The sequence below is a fragment of the Nesoenas mayeri genome, assembly GCF_963082525.1.
Source record: "Nesoenas mayeri genome assembly, chromosome: 2".
NCBI classification, from domain to species: Eukaryota; Metazoa; Chordata; class Aves; order Columbiformes; family Columbidae; genus Nesoenas; species Nesoenas mayeri.
The window spans coordinates 63029986-63046024 of record NC_137543.1 but is presented as its reverse complement, the minus strand read 5'-3'; the positions used below and the strand labels follow the sequence as shown (position 1 = coordinate 63046024).

General features: G+C 42.5%; 1 protein-coding gene across 1 annotated transcript in view; it reads left to right on the top strand.

Moving 5' to 3' along the window:
* ZNF516 (zinc finger protein 516) overlaps positions 1 to 15731 on the top strand; it is a gene marked incomplete at both ends in the record, with an annotated part of 57728 nt that extends 41997 nt beyond the window's left edge. Inside the window, 4 exons of the mRNA XM_080340554.1 lie at positions 1979 to 3457; positions 7937 to 8041; positions 8949 to 9016; positions 15672 to 15731. Coding sequence (XP_080196680.1) covers positions 1979 to 3457; positions 7937 to 8041; positions 8949 to 9016; positions 15672 to 15731 — 1712 coding nt within the window. The remainder of the gene's footprint in view (positions 1 to 1978; positions 3458 to 7936; positions 8042 to 8948; positions 9017 to 15671) is intronic.
* Positions 15732 to 16039: the final 308 nt, after the last annotated feature.

Genomic DNA, 16039 nt, shown 5'->3' with positions numbered 1-16039 from the left:
CCTGGGACTTGCAGGCATTTGCTGATGTGCCCCTTTGTCACTTCTGCACAGGTGGACCAAGGAGCAACCAGAGCCTCCTGGCTCCGCAGACCCCCAAAGCGGGGCTGGTTGTGGTCCCCCACCTCCCTCCTCTGCCCGCCCTGCTCAGCATCACCTGTAGGTTGGTTCAGTCTCTGCCGAGTACTGCTACAACCCGGTGATTTGGTTTCGCGTTGCTTTATTATTTACTACAGTGATCAAAGGAGAAGCCTTAAAATCTTATATAAGAGCGCAAATACTTTGGACTTTGGCAGATGTGCTTTGAAAATAACACAGATGTGCAGTGTCAGATTTCACCACTGCATGCAGTGTCTTTGTTTCAAACTGTAAATTTGGCTAGAAGTGCTGGGCACATGCTTTCCCAAAGCTGTGCCCCCTGCAACACAGGAAAAAAAAGTTTCTAGGTTGTGGTGTTTTTTTTCCCCCGTGAATTTACACACGTAGAGAGTTTGAAAAGAAAATGATCTTAACAGAGTCAGCACTCGACCCTGCAAGGCTGCAAATCTATGGGTTATTTTTAGCCTAATTACTTCAAATTAAAGAAAAGCTTAAGAATTTTTTTTTGCTTGAATTGAAGGCAAGGCTAAATAGACTTTATTTGCAGTGGAAGTCCAGTGAAGACATGCTTCTTCCATTGTGCCGTACAGAATAATGCCTGTCGCGCTGCACTGCAGTAACAAACAGCTCTTGATTTTCTGAAGTGCTGGCTTTTATGAATTGATGTGAGAGGATATGCAGCTCTAGAGGAGTTCACTCCTTTCCCATTCTCACCCCTCCTACAGATGCAGCAATCACTTTGGACTGGTAACATTTTAGATGGAGCATTGTCTCCTTACACTTGCCTGGCAGTGGCTCATTAACTGCATGTTAATTGAAACTGAAAGTTTGTCAGATGATTTCATTCAGTTACTTGTTGAGTGGTTTCAGTGGAGTAAACCTCAGTGCTGTGATGGAAATCTCCGTGGAAGTGATTTGTGATCTGATTTGGAGGGATTCAATGGCTTCATCAGTGGCTGTGACGAGATCGGCATCGCAAGAGCTGGCAGAGGTAGCCAGAGCTCCCAGCAAAACAGATCCAACTCTTCTCTTTCCCTTTTAAATGGCTTTAATTACTGCCCAGTATGCCTCTCCAGGATGTGTGTTAAGCTAGATAAATGTACTCTGGAGGGCTGAGAAGCGAAGAAGAAGATGAGAAGAATCAAAAGTATGGTTTGAATTCTGTAATCTGCATGGCTGAAAATATTGAACTCCTTATCTCTCAGTGGATTGAGTGGTCATAAAATGTTCCTGAAGTTTGACTCACATGTAAAAGTATGTTAAAAAAATGTGTCTGCTTTAAACTAACGGATGGAAAATTCAAAATTTACATCATGCATAACTCATCCGGTACTCTTGGCCACTGCAAAAGTCCCTCTTAAGTGAGCAATTTATTCTATGTGCTGTGCCTGCTTATATGCTTTTTTTTTTTTCTGTGGAGCCAATTTTTATTGCTGAGTTATAAACCCTTTGAATATAGGGGCTTGTAATGGAAGTACTGACAAACCTTTAACTAGGTCAGTCTTATCTGGCTCTATTATCTTTGCTTTTGTTAAAGCTTTAAATGGTTGCATGTTTGTTTATTTTTCTTGCAATCCTGGAATTTTAATATAGGTATATTCCTGAATTGTTCTTTCTTCAAAATGTCGGGAACATGCAACATTAGAGAGGTTATCCAGACTTTGCAGTCATCTTTGAAAGTAAATTGAACTGTTGTGTCTTATTTCAATATTTCCTTGTTTATACAGTACATTTAGTCTCTAGCATGTCATTACAATACTAATACCAAAGTTTGCATTTTCTCCTGCTATCTTATTCTAATCTTGAATTTTGCTCAGTCTTCTGGGCTCCTTTCTGCATAAAATGACAATGACCTCTTTTTTTTTTGGTTTGTCCCATTCAGATGAAAAGCCATACCGCTGCAACTTTTCTGAGGAGGAAGCCCTGATGGTAACATCTCAGTTGGATGAACTCCCGAAGCTGGGAAGCCACAATGCCAGAGAAGATGAGGCCAGGGCATCTAAGCCAGATATTCCTGCCCTTGTGTCAGCACTGGAGAGCACCAGCAAGGAGCCTTTTTCAAAATACCAAGATCTAAAAGGTTCTACAGACGTAAAGATGCCACCATTTCACCACAGCCAAGGGCTCCCTTGCTGTAGTCGCATTGCTAGCTTTGCCTCAGGTGTGAGCCAGGCATCTTCAAACATGATCATGGATTTGAAAACTTCACTTGAAGTGCAGGCTAGTCGTACTAGAGAATATTTGCTGGACTTACACAGGGAGCATCCTCTGATAGAAAAAGGTGCTGAAGCTCTAGAGGTAGCTCCGCTCGATTTGAGTGAAAAATCAACAAGGGATAATTCATGCAATAAAAATCTGAATACATCCTTGCAGGCTGCTTTAATTGTCTACCCATGTCCTTTCTGCAGTCACAAGACCTACTACCCTGAAGTCCTGTGGATGCACAAAACAATTTTGCACAAAATCAGCTGTAACTCGATGGCCCCCCCTTGGGTTCAACAGAATGGATTCAAGAGTATTAAAAACAACCTGATCTTTCTGGCAAGGAGTGGGCGTACCGGCCCCCCTCCCGTTCTGGGCGGTAAGGAGTGCCAGCCTTTGCCCCTTGCCAGATTTACGCGCACTCAAGTGCCAAGTGCATCGCCGGGGTCCAAAAGCAGCTCTCTCTCCATCGGGATGACCGCAAAATCCGGGAGTACCCATCAGTCAAAGGACAGTCATGCGTTTGGCCACTGTGGTCCATGCTTATCAGGCCTGGATGGGTACAGACAGCCCAAGCTGAACCATTCCCAGGAGCAATACAGCATAGCAGCACAACAAAAAAGTAAATATGAAGCAAATTCCAAACTTATGCAAATGGGAGCGTATAAAAGAAGCGTAACGCCTACTCCGACAGTCATATCCAGGCCTAGCACACAGCCCACCAACAGTAAGCAAGTGGAAAAGTATGGGGTTCCCCAAGGAAGCCCTAGTTTTGCCTCTCCAGGTAAGCAGTGCGTGTCTGACTCCATGAAGGCCAAATTCAGCCCACCGCCGCAGTATCATCCTCTGTGTAAAAATGAGCAGTACGCTAAACACGAAGAGCCACTGGTGCCTCAGAGGGAGTCTCACACGAGGGCTGGGAATGAGATGAGGACACTGGCAAACTGCACAGCGGCAGCGCGAGCGAGCCCACTGTTGCAGCCCCAGCCCACCGCCATGGGAGCTTCTCCGGCTTTACACTCCAGCAAGCAGGATCTGGGATCAGACGGGCATGAGAAACATTTGGACGTTTTAAATATCTTTAAAACATACATTCCAAAGGACCTTGCTTCGTTGTACCAAACCTGCGGTGCCAACAGCCCTGTCCTGGATCATGCAGGTAAGATTTTCACAAGCCTTTCCATAGCTGAGGGTGCGGCTTGCTCCCGCTTCATTTGGAGCCACAACACCCTGTTTCACGGTTTCTTCCTTCTCTCCCTTTAACAGTTAGGATTACAAGTTCATTGTTTTTATCATTTCTGAATAGGCTTAAATAGGTTTGTTTACCGATCTCTAACATTGCAGCATCCCCTCTCGTTCACTGTGTGACATTTCTGTCGCAGGTTAAATGTATCTGGTTCCACCTGGAGTATTACTGTTCCTTTGTCCCCTCGCTTCATGTGGGCTGAAGTTACATAGCTGTGCTGTCACAGGAGTCATCACAGGAAGATCCCTGTGTGCTGGCACACATCATAGTCCTTTTGCTTCGGGCAAAGTAAACATTCTCTGGGGCTTATCTGTGATGTTCTTTTGGAGGTTTTGTTCAATTTTGTCTGCAAACAAGTCTCAACAACAGAGAAGGATGATTACTTGTTAGCGTCCTTTGTCTTTCTTGACAAAAGTCTTAAGATCTTCATTGTTCATATCAAAGACTGCTGTTTTTTTCAAATTATTCATTTGATCCATTTGTATTTTTATAGTTAAAAAGAGGTAGGGCTGAATATGCGCTTACTAATTCACATAAGCAGAAAAAGCAGTTGTGCAATTAGCCAGTTTAAAAGTTCAGGGACTAAAAAGGTATCATAGCTCTCCTGTCTCCTGCCAGTCAACTGCCATGTAAAAGAAGAACTAAAAAAAGAAAAAAAACCAAAAAAACAAAAAACACCAAGACCTTTGTATTTTCATTTGAAACCATACTTTTCTCATTATCTGCCAGAATTAGTTTGTCTCAGTGGAAACTGAAAATCATACCGATTTATTACTCGTGGGCTGGAGGGAGTGGGTGTGGGTCTAGGGCAGTGGGGAGAACGGGATCCATAGTCCCAGTTCTCACCATTTGTAAACCAGCCCATTTTTTTTATATACTCTTCTTCTCTTGGTAGCAGTTGTGCAAGAGCCGAGCTCCCCATGGAGAAAGTGTGTGTTCCAGACCAGTGTTGTAGTGTCCTCTCCTGACATAATGCTCTCTGTTTTGTCAAAAGTATGTGTGAAATGGAGCTTGTGACCCCATTTTTCAAGTGGGATGAAACCCAGGACATTTGGAAGCTGGTAGTCTAAGGACAGCTCTGGTCTTGTGCCTTGAAGGTTTGTGTGAGTTGACTGCTCTGTCAGCTGTGAGGCGAGGAAGGAGCCAGAGAATTTGCTCAGGTCTTGGTGGAAGGCCTTTTGGAGAAAACAGGAAGGCAAAATCTGTCTGAAATAGTCCATGAGGTGCACCTTTCAGCCACTCCACTTGTCAGTTTTACTGAGTAATTGAAAAAGTAATGCTATGTAAGAAGCGACTGTTATTTATTACTATCAAGTAGACCATTTTGCAGGTGTTTAGAGGCTGTGTGATGAATGCAACTAACATCAAGCTCCTAGTTTTTGTTAAGGAAGCAGAGGAGGAAATGCTCGGTTTCTGAAAGTGCAGGGTCAGCGTTCCTGTTTTTGTCCAGCCAACTTTGATTTTGCCATCCCAGTGCCTGGAAATGTTGTCTAAAGTTTCTCCCTGCCTGCTCTAAATACCAGTTAATTGTTCCACCATCCACTTGGGATACCTTCATGTGGGTGCCCTCCTTGGTGTTATTTAATAGTCAGCCTGCTCAGAGAAATCTTACTGGTCCAGTGAGCTCCCAGCCGTGCTAAGAGGCTGGAGAGAAACAGTAAAAGCCAGGAACTAGAAGGTGACTTGGTGAACGCAGGCATCTGAAAACCATGAGTACTGCTGGGGCAAAGTAAAGTAGGGGCAGGTTTTCTAAGGAGGTCTTTCTATTTACCTGATTTTTAAAAGAGGGATTTTACTGCCAAAATGTTGTTGCTGGGCAGTGATTTCCAGAGACACTTTAACTGAAAGTTATGTAGTTCCCATCTCTGCCTTGAAATCTCTTCTTTCATTCCAAGTGCTTTATATCAATCAAGTTTTCAGAATTTGAAACTTTGTTTCTTATGTAGTGTGTCTTTATTTTATATACAACTTCCATATTGTTGATGGTTCTCCAGACCAATTGGCTGGTTGATAACTGTTACTCATAGCACTAAAAAAGCTGCCGTAGGCAAAAGGAACAAGATCCTACCAACTATGAATAGAGGAGGGTAAATGAACCCTGTCTGAAATAACACACAGCCCTAGACTGAGCCCTCTAAGTCAATATGCATCATACAATTAAGTCTTAATATGGCAATCGTGACATAAGCAACCAAAAATCCCACTTAGATATGCTATTTGTCACATGAGTTTTTTTTTCCCAATTGAATGTTCCCAGTAGGCTTTGCTTGGGTGTTTGGTACACTACCTCATCTTGGATTGTAGTAGAATGTTTCAGTGTGTGATATGGCAGTGTTCAACTTCCCTTGGAGTCACTAGATTTATTTCTAGGATCCTTTCTTTTACGTTTGTGTTTAGTCCAGTGTGTCCTTGGAAAAGAGTGATGTTGTATGTACTTTTGTGATGCAGCTGCAAACACAAAGCTTGCTCTGTGTACGATAGGGTTGTTTCACACTGCCCAGTCTTCCCAAATGCTTGTAGAGATAATCTTATTATTATATTTAGTAATGGTCGTTTATTTTATTAACGATACTTACATGAATCACCACATGAGGAAAGGATGGGTTATGGCAGCAGATGCACTCTTTCCCTGGGCCTCCCAGGCTCCATGGGAGCTGCTCAGCTGCCTTGCCCATACCTGCCTGTCCCTTCCTGTCTGGTGGACAGCACAGTGGTCCAGCAAAGGCCATGTCTGGTCCCTCAACACACTTGGCTCAGCTTTGCTGTCGAGCCTGCAGCTGTTGTTCTGGCCAGTGAGGGGAAAATGCTAGTAACAGACAAGGAAACCTTTTTTAATCATCGCTGCCTTACAAGGGAAATTGTATTCTTATAGTACAGTGAAACTCTTATTGAAGTGTAAGTGATTCTTTTTTTTTGTGTGTGTGTGGGTGTATATGTGGTCTGGATTTGCCTCTAATTCATCATCTTGTGTTTGACTGCAAGAAACTTAATTGCTGGGAGTGTGTTCAGCTACATTATACAGACTGTGCTGCCATCTGCAGGAGGTGCTGTTGTAAAGAGAGAAAATTATTAGTGAGGTGGTGGTATTTTTTGGTGGTTGGTTTTTTTTTTGATTTGTTTGGTTTTTTTTGTTTGTTTGTTGTTGTTGTTAGATTTTTTTGGTGGTGTTTTTATTGTTCTTGTTGTGTTTGGTTTTGGTTTTGGTTTTTTCAGCCAGACATTTCTTTTAAATATGTGCTGTGGTAAAAAACACTGGAGGACACTTGGTGCAATACCAACCAGCGGAGTAAATGGCAGCCCATCTTCTTTTCCATTCATTTTCAGATGAGCCCTTTGGCATATATCAGTTGATTTTTCAATTGTGGCAGGGGCTTTTGTTGCCGCTTCTTTATTCACAGTTTTATTGGTTTTAAATGCTGTAATGGGTTGGGGTGCTGTGAATGAAAGAAAAACTGAAACTTCACTTGTGCTGACAATCCCCTAAGAATATCTCTAAAAGCCAAAGTATTCCAGTGGCAAGTAGAAACATCAACTCTTTCCTTCCAAGGAGGGAGTTTTACCAAAATAGAAAAGATGATGTTCAAACATAATTTTTTTTTTAATAATAAAAAAGCCCAATAAAAGTCAAATGTGTCTTTTTTGATCAGCAGCAAAAAGACAAAGACCAGCCCTTTAAGTCAGATGCTGTAAACTGACCTTTGGAGAAAAAGGAGAGGTTTGAGCAGTTTTCCACAAATGCTAATGGCCTAGAAAACATGTTTACCCAGGGCTGGGGGAAGGCTGCTGTGCTGCTACCAGCTCAAAATGTCCGGAATGACACTTTCATTCACAGATGTCTTTCGTCTGTGCCTCAGAGGTCTGGGGTCAAAGCAGCACCGGCAGGCAGGTAGGCAGGGGGGAAAGGTTTGATCAGTCTGTGATGGCTCCGCTCGCTCTGCATTTGTCTCTGAGGTATTGCTGCCCGGGGGGGACAGTCGGGCTCTGGTCCTACTCACTTCCTATTATCCATGTGACTTGTCTCCGCCACGCTGGAGTCACTTTGATTTGCCTGATGTACTGCTTGACAAAGCTGGGTGATGGCTGAGAAGTGGATCCAGCTGCTCTGAAAAGCGCACACCTGACATGCCAGTCCTGGTGCGGGCACATCACGGGGAGCATTTTTTAATTCAATGTAATTTATGCATTCTTGCAGTCCTCTGTGTGCCTGGCCTGTCAGCCAGTGCCTACATGAAGGCTGACAGTTGTCATCCAGGGCCTGAAGGTAGCCTCACATAATGACACATTAGACATACTAATGATGTTTTCTTCTGGCATAATGTTTTCTTCTCAACTTTCCTCTCTCCTCTCCCCCCGCTACCCTCTCCTCCCTCTCTCCCTCCCTCCCAACTACAGGGATGCTCAGGACACAAACACGCCAAGGAGACTGCGTCTGCAGAGAATGTGGAAAATGCTTTACCCAACCCGGTCACCTCAGAACTCATCAGAGGTCCCATGCAGGTACCTTTTCACACTTGCTCTTGCTTTCTCCCTTTCCCACTTGCCTGCTTTTGGATCCAGCTAACGAAATGCCAAGAATTATGTTTCACTTACCACGCTAACCTAAGTAATTCCAGTACCTAAATCTAATGGACAGGTTTTTTATTTTTATGAATATTGCTCCTGTTCTCCAGATATTGCTTATCTGATCCCTGCCCAAACCCCATAAAATTGCAATGCATTTAAGATAAGTCTGTTTGCAAATGTTTTATTTTAATTAGAGAGTAGGGTACTCAGAAATGAATATGCTAATGAATTCTGTTGCCACCAGCACAAATTGAAATCAAAGTACCCCTTTCAGCACAACATAAGGCTTTGTTTTGCCTCATCGTTGTTGTTGACAGGAACATTTTTGCGAGAAACGAGATTTTTCCGCAGACCGGTCAGCCCTAAAACGGGAAATCCCCACCAGCCATTTTTAACCTGGCACGGTCTGTGGTTGAGGCTGTAGGAGGCTAAAGCCACCGGTGTCGAGAGACCTCCTGAGCATCGCACGAGACAGTGAGACTAGCGGGTTCCTCCTGAAAAGTGTGAATGATGCATACATAAGCCAGTCTGATGCAAAATGACAGAGGCCAAATGGTAAGTAATGCAAGAAGAGGGTCCCTTTACACATGCACTGATAATTAATGTTGTCAGTGATTGCTTTCTTCCGCGCCGAAGTCTGAATTAAAAAGGGCAGTGGCCCTAGGCTGCCATTAGCACACTCTCTTACAGTAAGTGTTACGGTAAATTGGTATTTTCCGGCCACAGGCTAGTAGCTGGTGTCTTTTTTTGAACGTGGTTAATCTGTAATGGTCTCAAATAATGTATACACACTAACGAAGCTTGAATGTTCATCTGTTAACAAGCCCTCTTGTTCCCACAGTGGTATTTGAGTCTAATGGACTCCGAGGTACTGAAGTTCACACCACCTCCGCAGATGCCCCAAAACAAGTATGTTTTACAATTAATTGGATGTTTGGTTTTTAATGTGGTAGCTGGGAAAAAGTTGTGCAGTGATACTCATCGCTAAAACACTGACTGTTTTATAACATGTATAAATAATAACAGTGTTGCTTGAGTTTTAGCTCTTAAATTTTTTAAGTGTTTTATCAAAGTCTGTTATATAGAGAGTCAGTTAATTGTAGAGCAGGGAGCTAGTGTTTAAAAAAACATGTTACTGGCTTTCTGGGGCCTGGATGGGATAGGTAACTCTGTAATGCACAGTGATGTGTAATAGTGAGTTAGAATGTAAAGAATTCCTAAAAATTATTTACTTTTGCAACTAACATGTTTTCTATGGCAACATTACAACTAATATTTAGTCTGTATTTTTCTCAAGAGTACTTGTAGCCTGGTGTCCTCATATCTGGCCTTTGAAAGGCTCTCATCCTACAGTTTCTGTGGACTCTGTGTGGTGGTTTGCTTTCCTGTTTCTAGTATACAGAGTTTCCTGTCTTAACAAACGCTTCTCAGCGCTCTGAATTATGTATGACGAAGCTGTTACATAGAAAACCATTAAACTGAATTTGTTTTGTGTATCTTATGTCTTTGGAGACCAGTGTAATGATCTGGATCTTCCCATTCCATCTTCCAGCTTGGCACGTGGATTTCAGGGCACACCTTCTCATGGGCAGTTTTATCACCTTGTGAAACATCACTCACTTTTCCTTTCATCCGCATTTTTAGTGTAGTTTTGACTACAGCACTTTTCCTGTCCTCCTGTCTCTCATTAAACAATTGCAGGTGGTTTCAGCCACGCTTAGAGAACGCATCTCCATGCTAGTCCCTCCTTCATGAAGTTCAGGAGTTGGTTTCTGCTCACTCAGTTAACATCCTCGCTGGGCACCATATCACATAGTTCATATGCTGCATCCTTCATGGAGACTCTGAGCTCCTCTTTTGCTCATCTTTCCATCCCAAAGGCTACGTGGGAAGCCCAGCCACTGCCACAGGAGTATCTGAGTTGCTGTCAGGTCATAGAAGTGGCCAACAACTCTTCTCATAAAGCTTTCAGGATGGCTTAGCACTTAGGTAGGTGTTGTGAGCATTGTTTGCTTGGCTTTTGTGGGATAGTAGCAGCAAAGTTATGCTCTAGTTGGAGAATTAGATGAAAGTGCTCTACTTCTGGTGTTTATCTAATAAAATTGTGCAAGGACATACCTCTCAGTAGAAGTATGTGGCAGAGTGAAACACTGCAGCTCTGCAAACTAGCTCAACTAGTCTTTGGTTCTCATAGGTTTAGTAATATAGATTTAGTAAACATAAGCATCCTTAAAATGCTCTTTCATCTTTTCATGCTCGTGATGTTGTCTCATGTAGTTGAGATAAGGCATCTGGGCTTTTTTCCTCTAAAAGACAATATAAGGTCAAAGCTGAAAATATATTTCCCAAAAATTCTGAAATGGGTGTATCTATCCAAAAAAGAGATTTGACAGCCCAGCCTGCATCTGGACTCTTTTTGTAATTTGGATTGTATTACTGCACAATAAATTTACTCATAATCTTGTCTTTGTAAACTACTGCCATGCCAGAATTTATTGACTAGCTTCTTCCACAGCAAATGTAGTTTGCTCTTGCAGTCTCAGTCTGTGTCAATCTGTCTTCGAAGTATTTGATTAAATTACAGCATCTCTCAATATAGCAGAATGCTGGGTTGGGGTTAGTTTCATGAATCGCTTCATCTCTTGCCAGTCAGTTTGTCTTCCACAGAAGCTGCGGTATGATCACTTCTCCAGGAGATAGTTCCCTTTCTTTTGCCTTGTTTCCTCCTCAGTATCAGCCTTTGTCTCGGTTTGTCAGCATCTGTGTCGCTTAGGATTATTCACTTGTCTGCTGTTTTACTCGTTCCCATCGTGAGCAGGCTTTGTGCTCCCCCAGAAGACTCCAACTGCGCAGTCCCTGGGCGCTAGGGAGGGAAAATGCACTCATTTCTACCTGCAGCTGTAGAGGCCTTTAGAAGCACAGAAACAAGCTTGTGTTGAGAACGATGCCTGCAGCATTCTGATAACATTACGTTTTCCTACATTAAACATTGTCACTCCGTGTCTTCATTTCGTTTCTTAATTGGGGACAGATCTGTTCATGAGAGTTTAAGGTGTAAAGTCAGTTCAAGTTACAGAAGTGCCATACACATGCTCCGAGCAAGAAATGTTAGTTACCACATATGGTAGCTTGAGAATGAAAGGGCTTTTTTTTTTAATGTTAAGTGGAAATGATTCACTTTACATAATGTTTTCTCCTCACAGGTAAAATATTTTCCCCTGACTAGTCTGCTAAAGAGTAGAAATATTAACATTAGTGTTTCACAGTTCCCCCGTTCCCTTCAGTAGTCAACCAGATCATCTCAAAAGGTTTCCTTTAGAAAAGAATGTTAGGTAGGGCTTTTAAAGTCCCCCAGCATAGTAGCTTATGACAGTGCTACATTATATAGCAGTTTTCTTGTCGAATAATTCTAATTCTGCATGTTAAAAATAGGATCTAAAGGAAGGCTTTTTCAAAAATGAGCCAGTTAAATCTATATTTAGGTGTCTAAATAGGAAACCTACTTCAGTGTAGTGAACTACCTACAGGAGATGCAGGTGTTCAGCATTACTGGAAAGCAGGTGGCCTACAGGGCTGTGTAAAGAGGACTATACACACCCAGTTTTGAGAATATTAGCGTTAGGCTGTGCTTCATTCTTTGTTATCAGCGCCAATAAAATATATTAAAAAAAGGTGGGAAATAAGGTGTTCATTTCCTTCATAACATTAATTTCTGCTTTCTGCTACCTGAATGCTTTAAAAAAATAAATAAGGACATATTCATATAAAATGAATTTCCCAGCAACTCTGGAATATTTTATACTCTTCTTCGTCTAAAGGGCAAAAAATGCTCATTACTTATCCCAAGTCAATACAATCTGTGAAAAGTCATGTATATTCTCTTGAAATGCTGCCATATTAAACATACTGAATATTCTGAATATTTTTATAAATGCTAAGTATCCCAATATATCCATAATTAAGCTTGCTTATCCACAATGAATATGTATCTTAGTTTGGAATACACTAAGCAGCATCTAAAGACCTGATTTGGTAGGCATGAATTCGGGGAGCGCACTCCAGTTGCTTTTATATATGGCAAGACAAAAGCTGGCTCCCCTTTGAAAGGGTCTCTGCGACCATGTGAATCTTGAAGCTGCTGCAGCTCTGGAAGCAAAGCTCTCCTAAAGCTTGGGGTCATTTCAGAGACATTGCCTGATGCTGCAGAGTTGCAGCCAGAAGCCCAATTCCCAGGTGCATTCACAGGCACAGGAGCCAGTCTCTAGCTTGCTTTCACAAAATGGTGACAGCAGTGGTAGCAATTTCTAATACATATGTTTTGTGTTTATCTTCTTCTGTTGCTTTTTTTTTAAAAAAAAAACATATAAAAACTTGGCCCGCTTTAGGAATGCAGTTTATCAGTGCTGTGTCAAACAACATGCTCTAAAAATTTTGAGGAACAAGTAATTGGCTGTTCAAAAGGCATGATTTACTGGTTAGCAGTGAGGAAGAGTTCTGTCTAATTGAGAGTATATATATATATGTAGATATATGTATATATATGTGGAACATACTTGCAGTGCTGGAGCCAGAGACACCAAGTTCTTAGCCTTTTGTGTGAGTGACACAAGCAAAACCCCCAGACCTCCAACCTTGGCATTCTCTAGAAAAACACACTTTTACATGCAGAAAATTAATTGAAAGCTGTGACCCAGAAAAAAACAAAACCAACAAAAAACAACAACCAAACAAAAAAACTCCCCCCAAAAAACCCCAAACAAAACTGGACAGTAAGTATCATGGATATCTCTGTCTGAAGCTCTCCCCAAGCCAGCAGTCAGTGATGGTCCTTTTCTGTGAGAGAGCTCTGGACACCACAGTTCTTGGGCCTCATTGGCTGAAGAGAGAGGGGCACAGTAGGTCTGGCATGGCAGGGATGAACCACCTTCATTAAGGAGTTATTGAGCCTTAATTTTCTCCACTCTAAGTGTTTTAAAACATTTCTTGCAATGTTCAATACTTGAGAGACCATAAATGTGAGTAATCAGAATTTGGGGGGTAGGCAGTTTGGAAACACTATATATATACATGTATATTGTAAAGGAGCTTAGGGAAAAGGCTGGGGGCATCTGTTACCTCTAGTGTTTTTAAAAAGTCCAGCAGCACTTCTTGTCCTAGAACAACTTTGGAGAGAAGAGGAGGAGAAGAAAAAACTCCCACAGATGAAAAAGTTATTAAACCATTTGTTTCTGAGTTTGATTGGTTTTATTGTGTTTTTTTTTTCTTTTTTGCATTTCAAGTTTTAGCACTGTCTGTTTAGAAATCCTATTTATGACATTTGTTCATATGAAATGTCTTGCCCCAGTTCCTTGCAGAGTTTCTGCTAAAGATCATGATTAATAGTTCAGTCCTCATTATTGCAAATGTTATTTTTAAATAGTTATTCTGAGAACAAGAATTCCATTAATCAAAATAATAGATAATGAACAAATAAATGGCAACCTAATTTGTCTCGTTCATACATATGGAGATTATAATGCAAACAATCAAGGAATCATGGAAGCTGCTGTACCAGCATCTGAGTAATATGCAGGTACTGTATGGCTGTTAGTTTATGACTATTATAGGCAGGATTAGCAGCTGTAGTTCTTGTCCCAACATTTTCCCCTTGCCAGCAAACTGGAAAGGTATCTGTGCTCTGAACTGATTATTGTGATTTATTTCAATGTCATACAATAATCTGTCTCCAATATATTGACATGCACACAAACTGATTTTTCCTGTTAACTGGTGGAAAGCCCTAGAAGTTGGTATGAAAGCAGCTTTTGGCATAGAAACTGCAGGTTTCTTTTATGCAAAAGCCCTGCTATTTTTCCCCCTCTAAAACGCTGCAAGTGCAGAAAACCTACTTTTTAAAATAGTAAACTTCTTCACCCTTTAGGAAGAATACAGTGCAGCTGCGTCAGTTGGTTAAAATCTGACTGACCACTGGGGTTGGTACAAGGAATGAGGGGGTGAGCTGCTGGGTGGGTTTTGGCACACGGGAAGCTCAGATTCTGTTTCCCGTTGGTCGTCATCAGAGAGGTCTGGCTGCCTGCTCCCAGCCACCCTGCACCTCATAGCTAGGTGGGGTTTGGAAGCTGGAAGGAGGATGGATGATCCCGTTCATGGTCCCATGAACGGTGTGTGGTGCCCAGACCTGCAGGGCACTCCTCCGCCACCTGGCACCCCACAGGCTATCCATCCCCAAAAAGCACCCCTAATCACACCCCTTTTTTCAGTTCTCACCCAGGGAAACTGAGGCAAGGCGCCTGCCATCCCTTCCCCTCTCTTCCTCCCTCTCTCCTCCCCCGGCTCAGCAAAACCCTGCCATGCTCCCCCATGTACGGAGAGCTGGTTTGATACGAGACGTTTTAATGATGAATGCCTCCTCTTGGAATTGTGGCTCTGTCTCTCAGGCATGATGCAGCCACGCAAAAATGTAAAGCATCTTTCTTGGTTTACTGCAGGAAATTCAGCATCCAACTAAGGAAGTTTTATCACATCTCTCACTCAGTTACTGTTTCCTACATTTCAAATATACTGCAGTCTGTACAGCAGCTTTTTTTTTCTTTAATTTTGTTGCAAATCTTTCAGACTTAAACCAAACTTTGACTGGTAAATGTCATGAATCTCAGGCCAGGTTTAATTAGGAATTTTCTAAATCTATTAACAAAAGAGATGCACTTAATACATTATGTCAACCAGAGCTGGGCTTTCGTTAGCTATTTTGAGGGCTGCCATAGGCACAGCTTGAAACTTGCTTGGATTTTACATGGGTGCCGTATTTTATGTTGCATTAATTTAAAATGGTCTGTTTCACTTCATCAAGACTTTAGCTTAAGGATAATGCATTTATGTAAGATTAATCTTGCCATGTTGTTTTAGGATCAGGATTGTAAACCGCATTGTTCCGACAGTGATGTTCTAAATGTCATTTTAAAGCTTTTCTTGGGAGCTGCAGGCTCCCACTTATTCATGATGTTATCTTTAATTTCACTTGATTTCAGAATATCCCTGCTATTTTTTTCAACATGGTAATTATTCATGAAAACTGGCCAAAAAAATAAAGGAAAGATGACATGACGGGGCGGGGGGAAGAGAAGGCTGCCTTAATATTTGACAGACCTGCGCCAGTATTCAGTTTCTCTTCCTTTAGCTGCCTCTGTGACCTCAAACTTCAGCCTTTTTAAAATGCTCATGTAGCTACGAATCCCTTTTGGCTTGCTCAAAATTCCTCTTTTTGGAGGTCTCTTCCTCCCCTCCTTGTTCTCAGCCTTTTCTGAAGTGCTCCATGAAATGCTATTACTTGCTCTTCTGAGCCGTCAGGGACTTTGTATGGGCCTGACACACTTTGTCTTGCTGGAGGTGGTTAAAAAAAAAAAGAAAGCCAAAAAACTTGTGATGTGGTGGGCCAAAATGGACGTACGTGATGCTAATAAAGGGTAAGGAGCACCAGCAGGGTTTGCTGGAGGGTTATGTGTGGGAGCAGAGGCAAGAATGAGGTTATTTTTTCTTTCTTTTCCCTATGTCATCCTTGTTGCAGGGGAGAGACCACGGCGGTGCGGAGGTTGCCCACACGCTGCCTCTCCGGAAGGGCACCTAGAGCCCCAGCGGAGGAGCCCCCCCCATGCCGGCAGCCCCCAGCCTGAGGGGCAGCGGGGGCAGCCCCCCGCGCAGCCGCCCCGCAGCCCCCCGCCAGCCATCGCCTCACCCGGAGCCCCTGCACCAGACGGAAACCAGTGCTCGGCGAGGAGGGGGGTGCCTCCGCGCTGTTAATCATTTTAAAATAAATGAAGATGCTACACGAGATATATATAAATTGACGTACTAATCAGTCCCACGGTTCCTTATTTCCTTTATAATAAACAGTGGAGTTGGCAAGCGCTGTGGCAGCACAAGGCATCTATATTA